Raw genomic sequence first — 20,125 nt, forward strand, 5'->3', positions numbered from 1 at the left:
TCTTACTGGAAATGTTAATAAAAATACAGCAGAAATATATTGTTCTTATTTATTGATTGTCTCATAGAACAATCACTGTATAACTATGTACAATACGTGTAGTGTGTGTGTGTGTGTGATCATGTGTCCTGTACAATGAACTGGTTAGTTAGTGGAGGAGGGTCCTGTTGCATGAGGTACTCTGCAATATACTCAGGTCTCAGACAAGTCACACCTTCTCCTTTGATCTTCCCTAGTATGCTTTCCTGTAAAGAATACATGTGAATCTATGTGAATCTATGTGTATGCGTCGTGTTTGTTTGTGTGTGTGTGCGCGCGCGCAGCATGTGTAATGCATGTGTTGTGAGTGTATGTAGTGTGTACATGCAACACACTCCATGTTAACAACACAAAGGATAACGCTCACATTTCCTGCTGATTTAAGACGTGCAGTATCCACAAAAGCATGTGTCGCACAGCTCAGCTCTGTTTCTACAACAACACTGGCTGCTCCAGCCTCTAATAGCCGTTTGAATCCGGACTCCTTTGCCTTGTCCATGAAGAGAAACACTCTCCATCCTTCAAATGCTCCTTTCTTCCCCAACTAAACAACACAAATGTGTTGACCTAACTTCAGCTCATCATTACAAATATACTGCAATCCTCAGCTATACAACACCTCTCTATACTGTAGTTTGTGTGGGAAGATCAAAGTGCCACTGCTTACTGTATTATCATTTAGCTATATAACTGTACTGTATCAACACCCCCCTCGTGCTGTATTGGCCTCTCAACATCCCCCCCCCGAGCTGTATTAGCCTCTCTACATCCCCCTCGTGCTGTATTAGCCTCTCTACATCCCCCCTCGTGCTGTATTTGCCTCTCAGCATCCCCCCTCATGCTGTATTAGCCTATCAACATCCCCCTCGTGCTGTATTAGCCTCTCAGCATCCCCCCCTCATGCTGTATTAGCCTCTCAACATCCCCCCTCATGCTGTATTAGCCTCTCAGCATCCCCCCCTCATGCTGTATTAGCCTCTCAGCATCCCCCCCCTCATGCTGTATTAGCCTCTCAACATCCCCCCTCATGCTGTATTAGCCTCTCAACATCCCCCCTCATGCTGTATTAGCCTCTCAACATCCCCCTCGTGCTGTATTAGCCTCTCAACATCCCCCCTCATGCTGTATTAGCCTCTCAACATCCCCCCTCGTGCTGTATTAGCCTCTCAACATCCCCCTCATGCTGTATTAGCCTCTCAACATCCCCCCTCGTGCTGTATTAGCCTCTCAACATCCCCCCTCGTGCTGTATTTTCCATATACACATATGGCAGTGCTTCAACTATAACATAAAATACACTTTGGAACAAAAAATCTTTGTTCACTTTCAGATATAGAATAGTACAGAGTCAGTCCTGTTGGAACCAAAAAGTTCTATACAAAAATTAAAAATTTTATTGGGGATCATAGAAATACAAATCATTGAATTACAAATGTAATGAAAAAAGAGAGGTCACCTATACCTACAGATATACTAGTGGATACCTATGGCTATATACGCAGATGTAGGCGACCTCCTTGTTTCATTGCTTTCTATTTTTATGATCCCTAATTGAACTGAAAATTAGTAACATAATTAGGAATGGTGAACCCACGCAAACCAAAGCCAACAAAGAATTAACATTACTTATTTTTGCTGCTGAACATGTGCCCCAACTATCAATTACTAAAAAGTGAAGTGGCCACTATGCTTCATGTCAGCTGTGTTTAGTCTATTACACATTATTGCAAATGAAGAGCAATGGGAGAAGTGCTTTTGTAAGCAATCCAGTCACTACAGAAAATACATTGTAACCAGTAATCTGTAGGGAAACCAATATGTGCTACCATGAATTGACACCTTGCACTGTCAGCAAAATGAATGGGACACAAAGTAGGACAAAGGTAAGTCCATTTTACGTACATTGTACATACTGCAGTATGCCAAAAGGCACTGTTGGGCTGAAACAGTGTCAACAGTGAAAACATCAAGCAATAGCCTTAGCCTCCAGTGAAAAACAAAATTTTAAAAATTTCGTAGCAACCTAACGTAGGCCTTTTTTGGCTTGACTGTACCTAACCAATACTGCCAAGGCGCCAGGATGGTATTGTGAGGCTCTTTGCTCTGTAGTATATAATGCTGTATGGTTATGTCCTTAATTCAGAAAGTTTGTTAAGAGAGGTTTCACTATAACCCTGATTCAGACAAAACACTACATACCAACACTCTCTCCCTCCAATTAACAGCTGCAATAGCTAGGGGTGTGGCATCGATATCGGTTGACCCTAGTCCCCACTGGTGTGGTGTCTCCTAGCAACAACACATCACCATGACAATAATACCTGTATGACAGTGGATGTAAAGTTAATAGTAAGCCTGGAGGTCAGGATATTGACATTGAAACTATTATGAAAGCAGAAAGAAGTCTAGAATAGAACTAGGTAATGACTTGATACATTACATAAGGCATACCCATACACTATATCAACTATATATACCCACATTCCACCTATTTTAAAGCATATACTCATGTTCTATTCCTATAACACTTATACTACAATGTCCATTCCTAATCCACATACTCACTTCCACAAAACCACCCTCCTTCTGACTGGTCTCAAGGTAGGAGGTGTGCAGCACCCACTTGCCAGCAGCAATTGCTGCAAGGTATTTCTCACTGCGGCTTGGTCTGCCAACTATGACATGTGTACAGGTGGGGGAAAACCCCTGGGAGGAGCACACTTCTCCCCCAAGCTCTTCCACAATGGCAGAGTAGGAGATACGCTCTTGAGGACTCATGGAGGACAGCAACACTTTAGGTAGCTCCTTCAGCTTTTGCTGTAAGACAATGAGACACATACAGCAGTAAAGAATACCTGAAACACACAATAGATTAAGAGAATATCAACATAACACTGCAGTAGTCCTTCAACAATGCTGCATAGTTTTTTGAAAATTCAATTTTATTTTAGGGAGAGGATCACTCATTTTTACTCAAGCAACTATGATACTGTAATTTGCTTTATTTCGTGCAAAAATTATGATAAAATTTTAGTGTAAAATATTTTGTATGATTTGTGAATGACTGCTCTATTAGAGTATCTCAATATTTTGCAAAGATTTTCATGCAAGCAATTTTTGTATATTTATATAATATATATATAACACTCCGGGTTTCTCATAACTTCACTGTAGCAGCTACAACTTCTAGTTCGCCTTAGCAACAACTCCACATTATTTAAAAGAGGGCGGGACTATTGCATGCACATGACATCACCTGCATTACGTACATACATATACACGCCCAATATAATACATTAGCATTCTTATTATAAATAACTGTTAAATATCACATTTCCCCTCTTTAGGTGAAGCGCCCTCGCTGTAACACTAGGACCTCAACTGACCACTCCAAGGGGAAGACTCACATCCTTCATCACCAGTGTCTGGTCCCTCCATACTGGTTTCTGCCTTGGAGCATTGTAACTCTTTTGGGCATTCTCGAATTCTATTCTGTACCACCCTGATAGCCTTACTCCTTGGCTTGTTGATGTTCTTCAGTTCTTCAATTCATCTTCATTGTCATAAAGTGATATTATCTTGAATGGCTTGTCAAATGGCTTAGAAAACTAATAACCTTCTCCTTGCCTAGAGTCAGGCATATACACAAATACATTGTCCCATATATGGAATCCAGGGTCTCAAGTGTGTTTATCATGTTGCGTCTTCTGTTTTTGTTGAGCTTTTCTCCCTTGCACTATCCCATGCTGCAGCCATGCATTCACTCATTTCAATTGCATAATCATCAAGTTTCACTTCTTTGTGTGGCATGATAGTCTTGATAATCTCGTCAGTAGGCAGCCGAGCATCCCTTCCGTACAACAGATAAAAAGGTGATTCCTTTGTAGACTCCTGTATACTGGTTCGGTATGCAAAAAGAATGTAGGGTAAATGCTCATCCCATTGTTCTCAACTGTCTTAGTTAACATACTGGTCAGTGTACGATTGAACCTTTCCACGAGGCCGTCAGTTTGTGGATGGTAACTGTAGTATTCACTTTCTTAATACCCAACAACTTGCAGACATCATACATTAGGTTTGACAGAAATGATTTTCCCCTATCAGATAGTAACTCTCCTGGTACACCATGTTGACTAATGATATGCTTGATCAACAGCTTGGCAATTGTCAAGGAACTTTGTAGCAAAAACTTTGGCCACTTGGTGAGGTAGTCAACAAAAACAGTAGCATCTTGGTTACCCTTACTACTCTTTGGAACTTAATAAAGTCTACCCCAATATGGTCAAATGGGCCAGCCAGAGAAATTGGGGTGAGGGGTGGTTTTGCAGCTAGTCCTATATTATGAGATGCATACACTCACAACACCAAGCTGCTATATCTGGACACATTCTGGCCACCAGTAATGTTTAGCTAATTGTTCATGTATCTCAAATGAGCACCATAAATACCACTATGAACTTCATTAAACACCTCCTTTCTGTCTACAGTTGGCAGGATAACCCGAAGAGGTTTGTCACACTCAATGTGATAAAGGACTCATTCAATAGTCTCATATTGCTTCTTAGCTAGTATAATTTCTTTAGCTTTTAGTTAGGAAGGATACCCTCTTCTGATAATGTCTTCAATTCTTGGATCTGCTATCCCTAAGGGTCTCTTCCCCTTTTTAACTTGTGGAACTGCTTCTATGGGAGTTAACACTGTTCAAGGCATCACATGTCAATATCATCATCACACAAAACATTATGTGACAGTGCATCTGCATCCAAGTTTGCTTTACCTGGCCGGTTATGAAAATGCAAGTCTAGTTCTTGTAACACCATTCACCAGAGACATCCGTGGCCAGTAAAAATCCCTTGGTAAAATCTGGAATGCCAGTATAGGGGATGAAGTCAATAACCTCTTTAACTCTTCATAACTTCTGGCATGACTCAGTCCACCTATACACTACATCTTCGTCAATGCAAACAGTGGATTTGCCACTTTGGAAAAACTTTTAATAAACCTTCTGTAATAAGAAGCTAACCCAAGAAATGATCTCAGCTGTTTCAGATTCATGGGTACTTTAAACTCTTTCACTGCTTTTATCTTCATAGTATCTGCTGCAGAACAATCGTCAGAAATGACACAACCCAAGTATTCCACTTGCTGCTTGATTAGGTAACATTTATATGGTTTCAAGCGAAGTCCAGCATTGCAGGCAGTCAAACACACTCTTCAGATTATGCAAATGTTCCTCAAAAGTAGCCGCCATCACTAGCATATCACCTAAATATACTGTACAAATGTCTCTGGCAAGACCATCTAAAACTCGTTCCATCAACCTCTGAAAAGTAGAAGGAGCATTACATAAACCGAATGGCATTACCACAAACTCATACAGATCAGAATGAGTCATAAATTCAGTTTTCTCAAATGACTCTGGTGCCATCCTGACTTGTCAGTATCCGGACCTCAGGTCCAATGTTGAAAAATACTTTGAGTTAGATAGTATATCCACTGAATACATCCATCTTTGTAATTGAGTTTAAGCGACGATAATCCACACAAAATCTCATCATGCTTTGTACCGAGAACCACTGGACTAGCCCATAGACTTTTGGAATGCTGAACTACACCTTGTTCTAACATCTCTTGCACCATTTCATCCATCTTCTCACGCAAAGCAAATGGTATTCTTCTATGGTGTTGATGATTAGGCTTGCATTCAACTAGACTGGTACAGCTTAGTTCTGAGTTATCAAAAGCAAATACATGTTGGTACTCAGCTACCAGTTTCTTCAATTGCAAGTACTCATTATATCTGTTCTTAGATTCAAAGCCTTTAACAATTGCTCATATCGATCATTCTGTATCAACTCTGCAGGGCTACTCTCGCCTTGCAATGCTCTAACAGCCGCCTCATCAACTACTGCTTCAGTCATTTCTTGCAGAACCCCTAGTAACTGTCTCCTTAAGGTACACAGGATGAGAAGCACTGTTATGCAGTACCAAATGATCGCTGTTTGGAATAACTGTTAAATATCACAGTTATTTCATAACAATAAGTGCGATCTCCCCACAAAGCCTCTTCAGTGGTAACACTACTTACCTCTTGTTTGTCCTCATACAGTTGATGTTCACTCCGTGTCGCACTCCGTGTCACAATCGGCACAGACCGATCATGATCAACGATCATTACATCATCATTAGGATCACTAGGGGTGAGATCACAAGAGATGGACTAATCACATGAGCTTCACTTGCACATGCCATATAAGGCAATACCAATACAATTAAGTTAACATAAGGTAATAACACTACTAACCTTCTTAATCTGTTTAGTATCTTCTCCTTCTCCTCTCTAAACAGAAAAGTTAACAAAAAGTTAATCGCTAGCTCATACATACTGACAGTAACTATTGGTACAGTGACAACTTGGACACTTTTCAGTGCATTCAGAATTGGCTGATCAAGTGATTTATTTCCATGTGTAATAGTACAACCAAACATGGTCCCCTCACATTCACATAAAGTACGGATAATGTAGCAGCACATCCCTCTAGGAAAGTCATGTATAGTGTCAGCGTGACAGAAGTGAGTGTTCTAGAACACACAGGGTGTGGATTATTATTTTTATGTTGAGGTTGAACTACGAGACTATGAGATGTGACCAACCACCCCAGACACCCACCAAAACATTACAGTACATGACCACTACAGGTTAACAGGGTTGAGTGGTACTGAAAATTTAGCACTACTGGAAGTCATATCATGATATTATAATGGTATTCTCATATGGTCAACAACTCACTGTGTTGAAATATATAAGAGTGCTTTAGGAAAAGTGAGAACCTTGACACCGGAAGTTGAGAAAACAGGGTAACATGTAGTCTGGGCATACAACTGGTATCAGCAACTTTTCTGATTTCAACATTCCAGCATGAGATAGAACTTAAGAAGTTTCAACAATATTTGGATGGCACAAGTATTGTTCCAGTAATATAATTAAGGTGTTACAATACAGTGCATGGAACCTCTCTTACCAAATTCAGGACATGGTAGAGAAAAAAACTGTCAAAGTTTAGGTACCAACAAGGAATTTTAGCTGTTTCACTGTGGTTTGCTGAAGAAAAACTTAGTGAAAATTTTAGTTTAGCAAATTAGCTACATGTAGCTATCAGCACAACAACTTTTCAAACAGGTGTGATCTTAGTAGTTGTTGCAGAGCACCAAGCCCCACCCACCTCCCCATTGGGTCATCATAGTAAATCACTCCAGGTGGAGGTGTCTTCTGTGAGTTGTCCACACCTGATACATCTCCTAATTAAAGAGCACCATTACTCCATGGCAACAATACAGGTGTCAACCTACCTTTCTGTTGTCGAGTTGATCTTGTCCTCTTGGAGTTACCTGTAGATCATGATGTAAAAGTGGTGGCTGATAAAGTACCATATATCAATTAAATTTGGCGGTAAACTAAATTTGGCAAATTGGCGATTCGTCACTAAACCGCCAAATTTAAATTTCGTCAATAATATTTTCATACTATCCTGATAAGTGGGCGTGGCTGCAGCAGGACCCGGATATTCTTTAAGGTTACGGGATACCGTAAACCCACATATACACTATAAATCATTTTTCATGATTTAGGGTTTTAATTTTCTTATTCCAGTGTTACCAAATATTTATGCATTCTTAACTTCTCATTAATTGACATGGAACTCAAATGTTGTCATGGAAACATGAGTTGTCCCCATGCCAATTAGTGAAAGCTGTGAACCAAAAATCAGACCAATGAAGAACCATGAGAACTTACTAACAAATCTAAGGTTTGAAGAACATCACTTGTGAGGTACTGACAAGAGGATTTGTGAATAATGTGTATAGTAACTATAGCTGCTGAAATGTGGCAACAATGTGGCCTAAAACAAGACAATGTGATTACAAAATTAATTTTTAAATTCATATCACAAGCACTAGAAACATTATTTCTTACAAATGGCTCTGTCAGGACCTAGACTAGAAGCCAAATTAGTAGTTTGTTTATACAAAACGAGGGGTAGGTAACGACCTGAAATTTCGTAGATCACCTCTGAAATTATTTCTGAAAGATGAACTATTGCCTGAAATTTGTGCAGTTTGAAAGATGAAATTTGACGATCAAAAAGATGTAGCAAAAAATTATGGAATTTTACGGATTATAAAATTTACGGAATTACTAATTTTAAAATTACTGAATTTTAAAGAGATATTTGAACTGGAATTTGTCTTGAAAGATGAAATAAGGGTAGTCATATTTCTGAAAGATGAAATATGGGCAGTTATCTTTGAAAGATTTTGGCTTACCCCTCGATACAAAATGTTAACAACTTGTTTGACAGCTCTGATTTTTGGTTCAGGGATATATTGCCATTAGTTAGCAAAACTATGCATACACCTACAGGTGCGCCAGTTGCTAAGTGTGTTGTTTCTATGTTATCTTGTACTGTTACATGTGTTTTCTTGTACCTTGTACCTGTCCAATCAGCACACTATTATTCTCCCAACAATTTAAGCCTGTTACCAGCTGATACACATCACAACAAGCCCGCCTTAATTATGTAATAAAAATTTTGTTCAATAGTCATTCACTATCTGGTTGGGCCAGTTCAACCATGAAAGCAACCAGGTGATGCAGTGGCTGAATCCATAACATTTCAGCACAAAAAATGATTGTACACTACAGCATGTGCACACTTTGTCCTTACACCACTCGCCGCATGCACTGCGCCAATTTTTCCATGAGAGCATTTTGCCAAATTATTTTTTTGCCAACTGCAATTTTATAGCAAATCGTCAAATATTAGTTCACCCAATATTTGTTGTTATATGGTAATATGAAAGTTTTATTCCACTAATGACACAGTCTGCGCCAATGTGAACATTTCCATATAATAATAATAATAATCTGAACACTAAAAACATTTAAAGACATAGCAACTACATATAAAAGGTGTAGCAACAAAGTTGTAAGTGAGGAACTACAAGAAAGGTAAGCATAGTCAGTATTCTCTATTCGATGGGGTTGGGGGGAGCCCCCCTCTCCCCTCACAGGAAATTTCACAAAATTTTATTGAAACTGAATGCTTTGAACACTGACTGCTCTATTAGAGTATCTTGATCTGTTGCTACACCTACTGTAAATCAGATACTATCATATTAACAGCTGATAAAACAACACCATATTAGTGTATTCTATTTATAGTAAATGATGTGCTATTTACAGACTATACCTGTTGGCTCTTTCCCTCTCTTCCTACTATTCCTTGCAGACACAACATCCTTGCTGATTTGTTGTAGTCTCCGAATGTCATCTCTGGTGGTGTGCAGTACCTCTAGCTCCTCCTCCTTGTCATTAGGGGGCATGGCTTCCTTGTTAGCAGCAGGAGGAGGTGAGAGGGAGCCCCTCTTCTTCTTCTTTTCTTCAGTAAATGCACCATGAAGAGTGAAGGATGTTGCTTGCTTGAGATTCTCAGCAAACATGTCTAGTAGCTTCTACAGAGGGAGTGATAATCATTTGAAGTGGTGAATTGTGAGGGACAACCATACAAACATTACCAAAACCTTTCACCATGCAACAATAACCAATAAGTCACAGACATATTTATGGTAGGGCTATATTTGGTAAGAAACGTATTTTGAAAAACAGAACTTAGCTGACATTTAGCAACTCCACACCATTAAATCTCTCTTACAAATACTCTGTATTGAACATAGATATGTGTTGAGTGATCAACAGGACACTGACTGCTCTATTAGAGTGGCCACACTTCAGATACTAGACTGTTACTTTTGTTGCAAACAGAATAACAATCAATTGTTTAAAGTGGTCACATAATTATAAGTTATATTAGGATAGTACTTAAAAACATTTGACGTTTGTCTGGCAAAGCCACAATAAGACTGCAAAGTGATGAAAGTTGTTCTGTTTGATAATTAACTTTTGCTTAACACACACACACACACACACACACACACACACAATGGAGCTCACCTGAGTACCCAGTTGACTGTTAGTTGGCAGAGCAGGTTCCTCTTTGTTAAGTAGCCTTAGTGCCGGCTGTGAAGAGGGGGTAGGTATCAAAGAATGGCACTCAACTACCATCTTATGGCTATACAGTGTGTAGTTTTATGTACACAGTCCTACACCAATAAGCCAATTCAGTTCAAATTAAATTGCACCATGTGGTGTGTGTGTGTGTGTGTGTGTGTGTGTGTGTGTGTGTGTGTGTGTGTGTGTGTGTGTGTGTGTATGTGTGTGTGTGTGTGTGTGTGTGTGTGTGTGTGTGTGTGTGTGTGAAGTATTTTTGTAGTGGAATTCCATTTCACTAAACAAAATGACATGTCAACATGTAGTGTGGTCTGGTCACTAGTAACACATTGACATGTACAATGCTTCAGGAAGATCAATCCTTATTATAAATTTGGTCAATCAGCACGAGCTTTGGGTGAAGCCCATTTATCAAATTTCCCCCATATGTGTTCTTTTACACTGCCGGATATTTTGTGCCACATCTTCCTAATGGCTACATTGAATCACTCACAAAATTTGGTATTCACAAACTACATAAACACATGTTGCTTGTAGCTACAATTCATTGCAAATTACAATTGGTTTTATTGATTGTAAGTTATAAACGCAAATGCAAAATATCTACAGAGTTACCTATAGCTCTTATTGTGTGGCTAAACTGTAACTGACTGTATGTATCATCTTGCTATTTATTGTTATGCGTATGTCTGTACAGCACATTTACTATATACTTGTGGGTATGACACGAGGTGTTCAGTATTCTATGCGGTTTGAATCCCTCTCTACTCTGCATATCCCGAGTGGAACCTGGGCAAGATAGGAATGTTCCTGCAGTATTTCAGTGCTGTGACCAGGTAAACCACTATACCGTCATAACCCCCCATTACATTTGGTGCTGTGAACCAGAAGAAGATGTGAGCTCAATCGAGTGCATTGCTCAAGGCGAGGGTACAAAGCACACCTAAAGAACCTGCTGCAGTCTGCTGAAGAACTATTAACTAGTACGGAAACCCTCAGTAATGATAATGTGGCTGTTCTGAGAGACATACACGAGCAACTCCAACACAAGCAAGATCTTATCACAGTGTTAGATACAAAAATTCTTGAAGCTACTGAAGGTGATGATGATGATGAAATAGAGGCTGAGGTATTACAAGCTGAAGAAACAACCTTTGGTATATCAACAGCAAAGGCAAAGATAATAAGCTGCCTAAACCTCACAGCTTCGACAGAAGTGACAACTGTACCCAGCCATACTACATCACCCACACTCAACGTAGAGCACCATGTTGACAACCCACGTGAGAGTATCACCCACCTCCCCAAGCTGGACTTTCCATAATTTGCAGGCAATCCCCTCAACTGGTAGCCCTTTCGGGATTGCTTCCAAGCCGCAGTGGACTCTAACAGATCCCTGACAAGAGTGCAGAAACTGAGTTATCTACGTGCTCAGCTTTGGGGAGAAGCATCAAGGGTCATAGCTGGGTTTCAGCTAACCAATGCCAGTTATGCTGACTCCATTCAGCCGTTGAAAGACCAATTTGGCCAACCCCACCAGCAAATAGGTGCCCACATGCAGGCATTAATTGATCTTCCTGGCCTGACCAACTCACCTTCCAGTATACGTGATTTCTACGATGCCACTGTAAGCCATATCCGCAGTCTAACAGCTTTAGGGAAGACGGAAGATACCTATGGTAGCTTATTGGTTCCCATAATCTTAGGCAAGCTTCCAGGGAAGATCAAGCAGAACTTGGCCAGGTCCCATAGTAAGAGAGAGTGGTCTATCAGTGAACTACGTACCAGCGTTCGTAATGAGCTATACATCCTAGAGATTGGAGACAGACACCCACACTTCACCCCCTACAGCCTCCTTTTATTCTGGAACAAGCAAGCCTACAAGCACACATAAGGGGAAAATGCAGTGTCCATTTTGCAAGGGACCCCATTCGGCTTCACTATGCGAAACTATCAAGGACCCTAAACAGCGCTCTGACATCGTACACCAAGAAAGGTTCTGTTTTAACAGTTTGGGGTACCATAAGGTGTCCTCATGTAATTCGAAACACAGATACCACCACTGCCGACGGCGACATCACACAAGCTCGTGGTCAGCAACCACCAATCACCAACCTACTACAGTAACAAACATTACACAAGAAACTGAGCAAGGAAGTGCAACTTCAAGACCAGTCTCTCTACAACCCGTGTCCCTACAGCCGATTACTCCTCCAGTCGCAAGTCAAGCCAACACTCCTTCATTGTCAGTGACTCTTCCTCCTCAACAGAAGAGTGTTTGTCTACTTAAGACCACTATAGCTACAGTTTCTTATGGCAGAAGGAATGCTGAAGCCTACGTGCTACTTGATGAGGGCTCTCAACGCTCATTTGTCACACAAGACCTTGCTAGAACACTAGCATTGCAGCCAAGTGGTCAAGAGGCTATCAATATTTCATCATTTGTGTGCCACCCACCCGACAAACCAGTTACTTGACATTGTAACTATTAGCCTACTCACCAAGAGTAGAGGAGCAGTACAGCTATCAGTTCTAATTGTATCATTCATAGCAATACCACTACAGAACACCATTAGTTACAGTGTTACCAGCTTACCACACCTCCAGGGCCATCAATTATCCCATCCCTTTACAGCTGAAAGAGAGTTTCAAATTTCACTGCTAGTTACTATTGGGACATTGTAGGAGATCATGTTGTGAGAGGAGTAGGAGGAGGACCAACTGCAGTGGCATCTAAACTAGGTTACCTTTTCTCAGGACCAGTACAACTCAGCATCAAGGTACCAGTACCGTGACGCTCGCTATCACTCAACATTGTGAATTTGACCTCAAACGTTTTTGGAATCTAGAGTCTGTACTCTGTAGGGGTATCAGTAAGTGATGTCAGTGCTGAAGAAGACATGCTGCAACACTACCTTTCTTCATGTGTCACTAGAGAGCCAGATGGGGCTTATGTTGCCAGGTTTCCATGGTGACCGAACCATCCTAGCCTTGTGGCTGAACACAGAATACGTCAAATGTTTAAATGGTTGGCCAAGACACCAACCTTACTGCTGGTATACAACATCATTAATGAACAAGAGGCTAGAGAATTTATTGAGCGTGTGGAACCAACTGATGACCAAACAAATGTTCACTATATTCCACACCACGTAGTCGAGAAAGACTCACCAACGACCCCCATATGTATTGTTTTTGATTGCAGCTGTCGACAGTCTTCTGGGTATCCATCTCTTAATGATTGTCTGTTGATTGGTTCAGTGATCTATGCACTATACATGTCCGTTTCAGGAGTCATCCCTTCAGAATTTCCACCAATATTAAGAAGGCATTTTTACATGTCTGCCTACACCCAGACGATAGGGACTACACTCTGGCTGACTGACCCTACTGGTATATCCAGCAGGTTCTCAGTTTACTGATTCAAGGTCATTCCCTTTGGAGCAACAAGCTCACCCTTCATGCTCAATGCCATTTTACAGTACCATCTTCAGCAGCACAACACACCCGTATCCCATGACATGACATCCAACCAGTATGTAGACAATGTCATAACTGGTGGTGCAACAGAAGCAGTCTTGAGCTACTACAGAGAAACACGATCTATAACGTCCAGTGCTAACATGAATTTATGTAGTTGGCCATCTAATAGTGCTGAGTTGAAGACGATTGCCACTCAAGATAATGTCAGTGATGACAGTCAGTCTGTAAATGTACTAGGCCTCCTTCCAATGGAACCTCACAACAGGTAAGCACTCCCTGACAGCCAAACCCACTATTTTGACACATGACCATCTTGTGACTAAAAGAGAAGTGTTGCAAGATCTGTCAAAAGTCTTTGATCCCTTGGGGTTTGCTGCTCCTGTAGTTATTAGAGCTAAGATACTCATGCAGCAGTTGTGGATGCGTAAAGTTGCTTGGGATGAGCCTTTAGATGAGACGATATGTAAAGAGTGGATAAGCATTGCCTCTGATTTAAGGGCAGTTACAGGAGTCTCTGTCAGTAGATGTTACTTTTCTACATCTGTCATTCAACCAGTGCTACACTTCTTTGCTGATGCCAGTCTTAAGGCTTATGGTGCTGTGGTCTTCCTTACTCAGGGAAATGAAGTGTCTTTCATTGTGGCGAAATCCCGTGTAGCTCCTTTGAAACAGCTGACCCTACCACGCTTGGAACTCATGGCAGCTTTAGTTGCGACACGCTTGACACACACTTTGTGATGAATGCTATTCCTCTCCAAGATCCTTCCATCTTTGTTTGGTCAGATAGCCAGATTGTGCTACACTGGGTAAACAGTCACAAGCAGCTTCCAGCATTTGTTTGCCACTGCATAACTGAGATGCAATCACAATTGCCAACAGCCGAGTGGAGATATTGCCCTACCCTTGAGAATTCAGCAGACTTGCTCACCAGGGGAATCACCACAGAGACACTGATTTCATCAGCATTGTGGCAGAATGGACCAGCATGGCTTACCACACCTGACAGATGGCCTTCCCTTGATCAGCAAATCTACCACCACTTCTTGTTGCAGCAGCAGTGGCAATTCCAGCTGAGTCCTACACACCTACAGTTGGTCTACATTTCTCAATCGCTACAGTACTCTTCGTAAGCTATTACGTGTGACTGCTTATGTGTTTCGTTTCGTAGGCAATGTTTGAGCTCAACCAGACCAGTGACATTATGGACCAATCATTGCAACAGAGTTCACCAGAATGAGGTTCAGGTGGGTGAAAGATGTATAACACGATGTGTACAAGAAGGAGATAGCTAATCTAAAGCTTGTGATCAAACATCAGAGATGGGACACCCCAGGCACTACTTGTTCGACAGCTTAAATTATTTCTGGATGAATAAGAACTCCTACGCTGTGGTGGACGTATCCACAATGCCCCCAGTGAGCGAGATAACTAAGTTCCCATACCTCTTACCTTCTAGACACCTGTTTTCTCATCTGATCATCCTTGACGTACATGTAACACTGCACCACTCTGGCACTAGTGCAACTCTTGACAGTCCTACATCAGACCTATTGGATCCCGGCTGCACGCCAGTATATCAGATCAATTCTACGTCACTGTGTTACCTGTTTAAGAGTGATAGGAAAGCCATATTCAGTACCAGACCCACCTCCATTACCTTATTTGCGGACACAAGATGTTCATCCCTTCACTTAAACAGGGGTAGATTTCACAGGAGCACTGTATGTAAAACAAGCTGAACAGGAAGTGAACGTATACTTGTGCCTTTTCACTTGTGCTACCACCCGTGCAGTACATTTAGAAATTGCACAGGATCTAACAGCTGAAACCTTCCTCTTAGCTTTTTGAAAGTTTGCTGGGCGGAGGTCACTGCCGACAATTATGATATCTGACAATGGGCCCACATACATGTCGGCAGATGAGGAACTACATTCACTGATGGAGTAAAGGAGGAGTTGGGAAGAAGAGGAGCCCCTTGGTTTGGCGGGTTTCGGGAGAGGCTGGTTAGGCTCACAAAGACTACTATTAAGAAGGTCCTCGGAAGACGTCATGTATCTCTCCAAACCTTAGAAACTATTGTTGTGGAGATTGAGGCTATTTTGAATGACTGTCCTCTGACATCTGTCTGATGATGGGAGATCCTGAGCCATTAACACCTGCTCACTTGCTGCATGGACGAAGAATTACTTGCTTCCCTCATGAGATGGTGGACATTGATGAACTTACTGATCCCACATTAGGAGAGAGCACCATAAGGCATCTGGTGATAACATCCAACCAGTGAGGAAGGGTGAAGTAGAACTTGCTCATGATGATGTTATCCATACATCATGGAAGATGGCTGTAATAGAAGACCTCATCATTGGAAGAGATGGCCTGACACGGGCTGCAACAATCAGAATCATCAATGGGATGACCAACAGGCCTATCACCAGGCTCTACCCTCTGGAGTTTACTGCTGGAGTAGAAGACCAAAGCAGACAGCCCTCCCCAGGAACCTAGGGGCAACCAGAGCAACCAATAGTACAGGCCACTACTGATCCAATAGACTCAGAAGGTGGGGGATCTCATCTGAAATAAGCTTCAGCAAGAAGAGCAGCTGAGCAATTCAAGCAGAATCCTTGCTTCCCCCCTGGAGAATGTCGTGGTGGCTAAACTGTAACTGACTGTATGTATTATTTTGCATTATGCTCAGAACATGTACTATATACATTCGATTGTGGGTACGACACAAGGTGTTCAGTATTCTACTCGGCTCAAATCCCTCTCTGCTCCACCAATCTCAAGTGAAACCTGGCCAAGATAGGAACGTTCCCGCAGCATTTTGGTGCGGTGACCAGGTAAACCACTATACTGTCATAACCCCCCATTACATATTGTTCGGCTAATCTTCACACTACAGAACACACCACATAATGATACACACCTGCACATCAAAGTCTGGATGACAACTGTTGTTATGGTCGGCATCTTGTTTGTTACTAAACAGGTGGGCATCAATTGGGAGCAACTTGCCAGCTTTACAGCTGCCCACCAGCCACCTAAGTTACCATGACAATGAGATGATACTATGGAAATAGGGACACACCTGCAGGTGACACAGGCCACACCCTTCTGTTGTGCCATGTCATATTTGGGACCCTCTGGTAACCGTAGCAACAAGTGTGTAGTAGCTAAATAACCATCAATCCTTTGACAACATAATTGATCTTGGACCCTGTAATTAGAAATACATCAGCAATTACTGCACTGCACAGAGACAATTATAATTTTTTTCAAATCCCAGTGAAAATGTCAGGCAACCTAAAGCATTGATGTGCTACTTATGATACATGTACATTGATAGAATAGAGTGACTCAACCTATAATAATACGATCATTGTTGTCTCATTGATTGACAATGCTTCACTATAAAACTCTCTAACTTCCTTCTATTTTGATCTGACATTTTGTCAGGCAGGTTCCATTATGGCCGGCCATGCATGATATTTGCCTGACAAATGGCCTGTGTCAGGCAGTAATAATTGACTCTGCTGCACATGTATAATAGATATTAAAATAGAACCTGTATACCTTGGTACGAACCATGTCCTGATTATCAAGATGCCCTGTATGTACTAAGGGACCTAACTAAGTGTCTGGGTCCTCAAGTGTCCACATTAACACAGGACACCTGCTCAAATGTTTAGTGCTGTGAAAAATAAAAACAAGAACAAGCTAGTGAGTTATGAGACTTCTAAAAATATTCCATAGAGAAATCTTCATGCAAACATTAAAACACACTACAAAGTGTTACCCACTTTGATAACACTACTACTGCTGCTGCTGCTTTTTTATTTTTGCGGTTCAAGTGAACCAAAGCAGTGGGTGTGACATGTGGGCATAGCTTACACTGCTCCAAGTTGCTCCAGTACTCTTGAGATGTACAACTTCTCCAGGCCATTGTATTGGGATACTGTGAAGACAAAGTTGCTAAGGAGACCCTTCCTGGCAACCAGTGGGTGAAACAGCTCAAAGGAAGACTTATCAAGTACCTGGCCTGCCTCCATACAACAATCCTACAATACAACAGAGAATTTATCAAAATCAATGGTTACAAGTGTACACTCTATTAGAGTAATATTATTGAACAAGCTTTTATTATATATAATGGCTACACAAATTACTTATCTGAATACTCTTGTGATTGAACTAGCACACAGACACATACAGATAATAAAAGGTACTACTGTACTATTATGCAAACACACATTTCAAATTCCAATATAATGCTCACCAGCCAGCACACAGTTACTATAGTATCATTATCTACTGGTTCTTTGGATAGTAGTGGGTAGATGGTGTGACCAATGGATGCACTGGTGGAAGCCATACCCACTGCTGTTAATGCCCCTCCCCCAGACTCGACCATCTGATGGATCAATGGCCTCAGGCTATGACCAACTTCATCACTAACCACAAACACTTGTTCTGCAAATATGCCACCTGGAAGGGATGGTAGAACTAAATGTATCTATCAAAAGTTAACCAAATATGGAAAAAACTGACAGGGTATAGTATAACAATTGTATAAATCAATTCATTAACTATATACTTCTTGGGATACTCATAGTTTACTATCTAATGTACTTGGTCCTGATTCATACCATGTTTGTGTTGTGGGTGTGGCTTGTTGCTCCCATTCTGCAGGGGTGGGTGGGGCACAGATGCGGTGATCAACCTCTCACCTTTCCTGTAGAAAATTGTGTAAATATATTAAACACAAGTGTATGTTTTATTAGAGTATTTTGTGAAGTGATCAAGCTTCTAAATGATCTCTATACTAGCCCTAATATAAAGTAAAGAACTATCTCCCTTACAGTCTAACATTATATTTACATAATAAGCAACTGTGCTTCTAATTAGGTGCACCTACTTCTTGCTCCAGTCCATCAACTGATACTGGTCCTCATTGGCTCGTTGTCCTTGTTTACAACTATCTACTAGCCAATCAGGTCCCACCACATGTGGCCTGTGTCAAGATCACATGATCCACTGTTAAATCACACACAGGGATCACCTGAGATGAGATTGTTGTAGTAGAGCAATGTCTGAGTTGCCCTTGACAACACCCACTATGATGTGAGTGACATCATCACACAGGTGATTGTACCTGGAATTATGACAATTATGGAAATACAATGAAATACAGCAGAACATCTGAAGTATATACCTAGTCCCGCCCCCACAGTTAATTATTCTTTTCAGTTTATCAGAATGAGAGCTGGTGAAGCCACTCAAACACACCTACACCAAAAGCAGCCAATCAAACAGCAGCACACATGCTATATGACCTACCTTACAGCCATCAAGTAAACAAGCACTAATGTCAGTTGGAACAGTAAACTGGTCAAGCATGTCAGACCAGTCTGACTGGTAAGCATCATTTGGAGTGGAAGAAGACTTTCCTCCCTCAACAACAGCATAGTTATTCTCCTCCAAACAATAACCACACTCCACACTGTCTGTAAACCACTGTAATAAAACCACCTCATTATAGTGACCATGCCAAGTAAGTCCCAAAACTCAAAGAGTTCCCCCTACCCCCTGTGTGTTGCAGTGACAAACCCACCTGTAAGGTCACACAGTGGATACCCCATTGTTTAGCAAACTTGTACTTGACACTTCCAGCAGTTTTACCGGAGCCCACAATCAGATGTGTACAACTATCCTTCTTCAGTTCCCCACAATAAGTACCACCATTATCATGTGTCTGACGACTGATCTTGTGTCTTGTAGCCTCCTCAATGTTAGTGACGCAAATGTGTAGTCCTTGTAGCGGCTTACACTTGTGTTCCTCAATTACCTGTGAGGGTACCATAGGATAAAATGCAGAAGTTCCATGATGAACTGCTATTTTTACACCTATAACCTTGCAGAAAAACATTTGCAATTCAAGACAAAATTGTGGAATGTGCAAAACTTTTTTTGCTTTGTCACATACATGTACAAACAGTACAGCAGGTCTAATGTATGAGGTTGAAATATTTTGCAAATTAACTAAAATCTACCCTTAAAACAGTGCTATTATAGAATTTGCAAGACATGAGTGTTTTTCTCAGTAACATTACCAAAAACAAGCAATATTGAACAACTTCACAAAAAGGCTACTCTTTCAAAAGTAGAGAATTTCAGTCTTCCAACAGAACAATTTGAAAATCAAATTTCAATTTACAAAACCCTCGACCTCACACACATCATTACACATGCAGTACACACACTATACAGCTGCTGACCTGTTCACTAGCATGGAAGATGTCAGAAGAGGATAAACACTTGTTGAAACACGAATCCACCCAACTGGGTAATAAGACTGGCTTACCCAGCTTGTAGGCTACCTGTAAGGTCATTGTAATGAGGGAGGTCAGGTCACTCTACTATAGCACAACATGTCATACTGTATTGCAAAAAAATTGAAGTCACAAGCAAGCGTAGATTCTATGATGGACAACAAGCCTTAGGATTTAATTAATTTACATGCACTGGAGAGCATAT

General features: G+C 41.1%; 1 protein-coding gene across 1 annotated transcript in view; it reads right to left on the bottom strand.

The window, feature by feature from the left end:
• The window catches only part of LOC136243168 (DNA topoisomerase 2-binding protein 1-like), a 23,825-nt gene continuing 3,700 nt past the window's right edge, over window positions 1-20,125 (bottom strand). Inside the window, exons 7-27 of the mRNA XM_066034685.1 lie at window positions 19,867-19,968; window positions 19,203-19,436; window positions 18,929-19,105; window positions 18,804-18,877; window positions 18,651-18,743; window positions 18,507-18,602; window positions 18,238-18,323; window positions 17,868-18,076; window positions 17,483-17,649; window positions 16,680-16,808; window positions 16,518-16,632; window positions 10,052-10,117; window positions 9,291-9,552; window positions 7,390-7,428; window positions 7,263-7,338; window positions 6,344-6,379; window positions 6,128-6,233; window positions 2,605-2,856; window positions 2,239-2,328; window positions 407-583; window positions 1-245 (exon numbers count right to left, since the gene is read on the bottom strand). Coding sequence (XP_065890757.1) covers window positions 120-245; window positions 407-583; window positions 2,239-2,328; window positions 2,605-2,856; window positions 6,128-6,233; window positions 6,344-6,379; window positions 7,263-7,338; window positions 7,390-7,428; window positions 9,291-9,552; window positions 10,052-10,117; window positions 16,518-16,632; window positions 16,680-16,808; window positions 17,483-17,649; window positions 17,868-18,076; window positions 18,238-18,323; window positions 18,507-18,602; window positions 18,651-18,743; window positions 18,804-18,877; window positions 18,929-19,105; window positions 19,203-19,436; window positions 19,867-19,968 — 2,712 coding nt within the window. The 3' untranslated portion in view covers window positions 1-119. The remainder of the gene's footprint in view (window positions 246-406; window positions 584-2,238; window positions 2,329-2,604; window positions 2,857-6,127; window positions 6,234-6,343; window positions 6,380-7,262; window positions 7,339-7,389; window positions 7,429-9,290; window positions 9,553-10,051; window positions 10,118-16,517; window positions 16,633-16,679; window positions 16,809-17,482; window positions 17,650-17,867; window positions 18,077-18,237; window positions 18,324-18,506; window positions 18,603-18,650; window positions 18,744-18,803; window positions 18,878-18,928; window positions 19,106-19,202; window positions 19,437-19,866; window positions 19,969-20,125) is intronic.

The sequence above is a fragment of the Dysidea avara genome, chromosome 13, assembly GCF_963678975.1.
Source record: "Dysidea avara chromosome 13, odDysAvar1.4, whole genome shotgun sequence".
Classification (NCBI taxonomy): Eukaryota; Metazoa; Porifera; class Demospongiae; order Dictyoceratida; family Dysideidae; genus Dysidea; species Dysidea avara.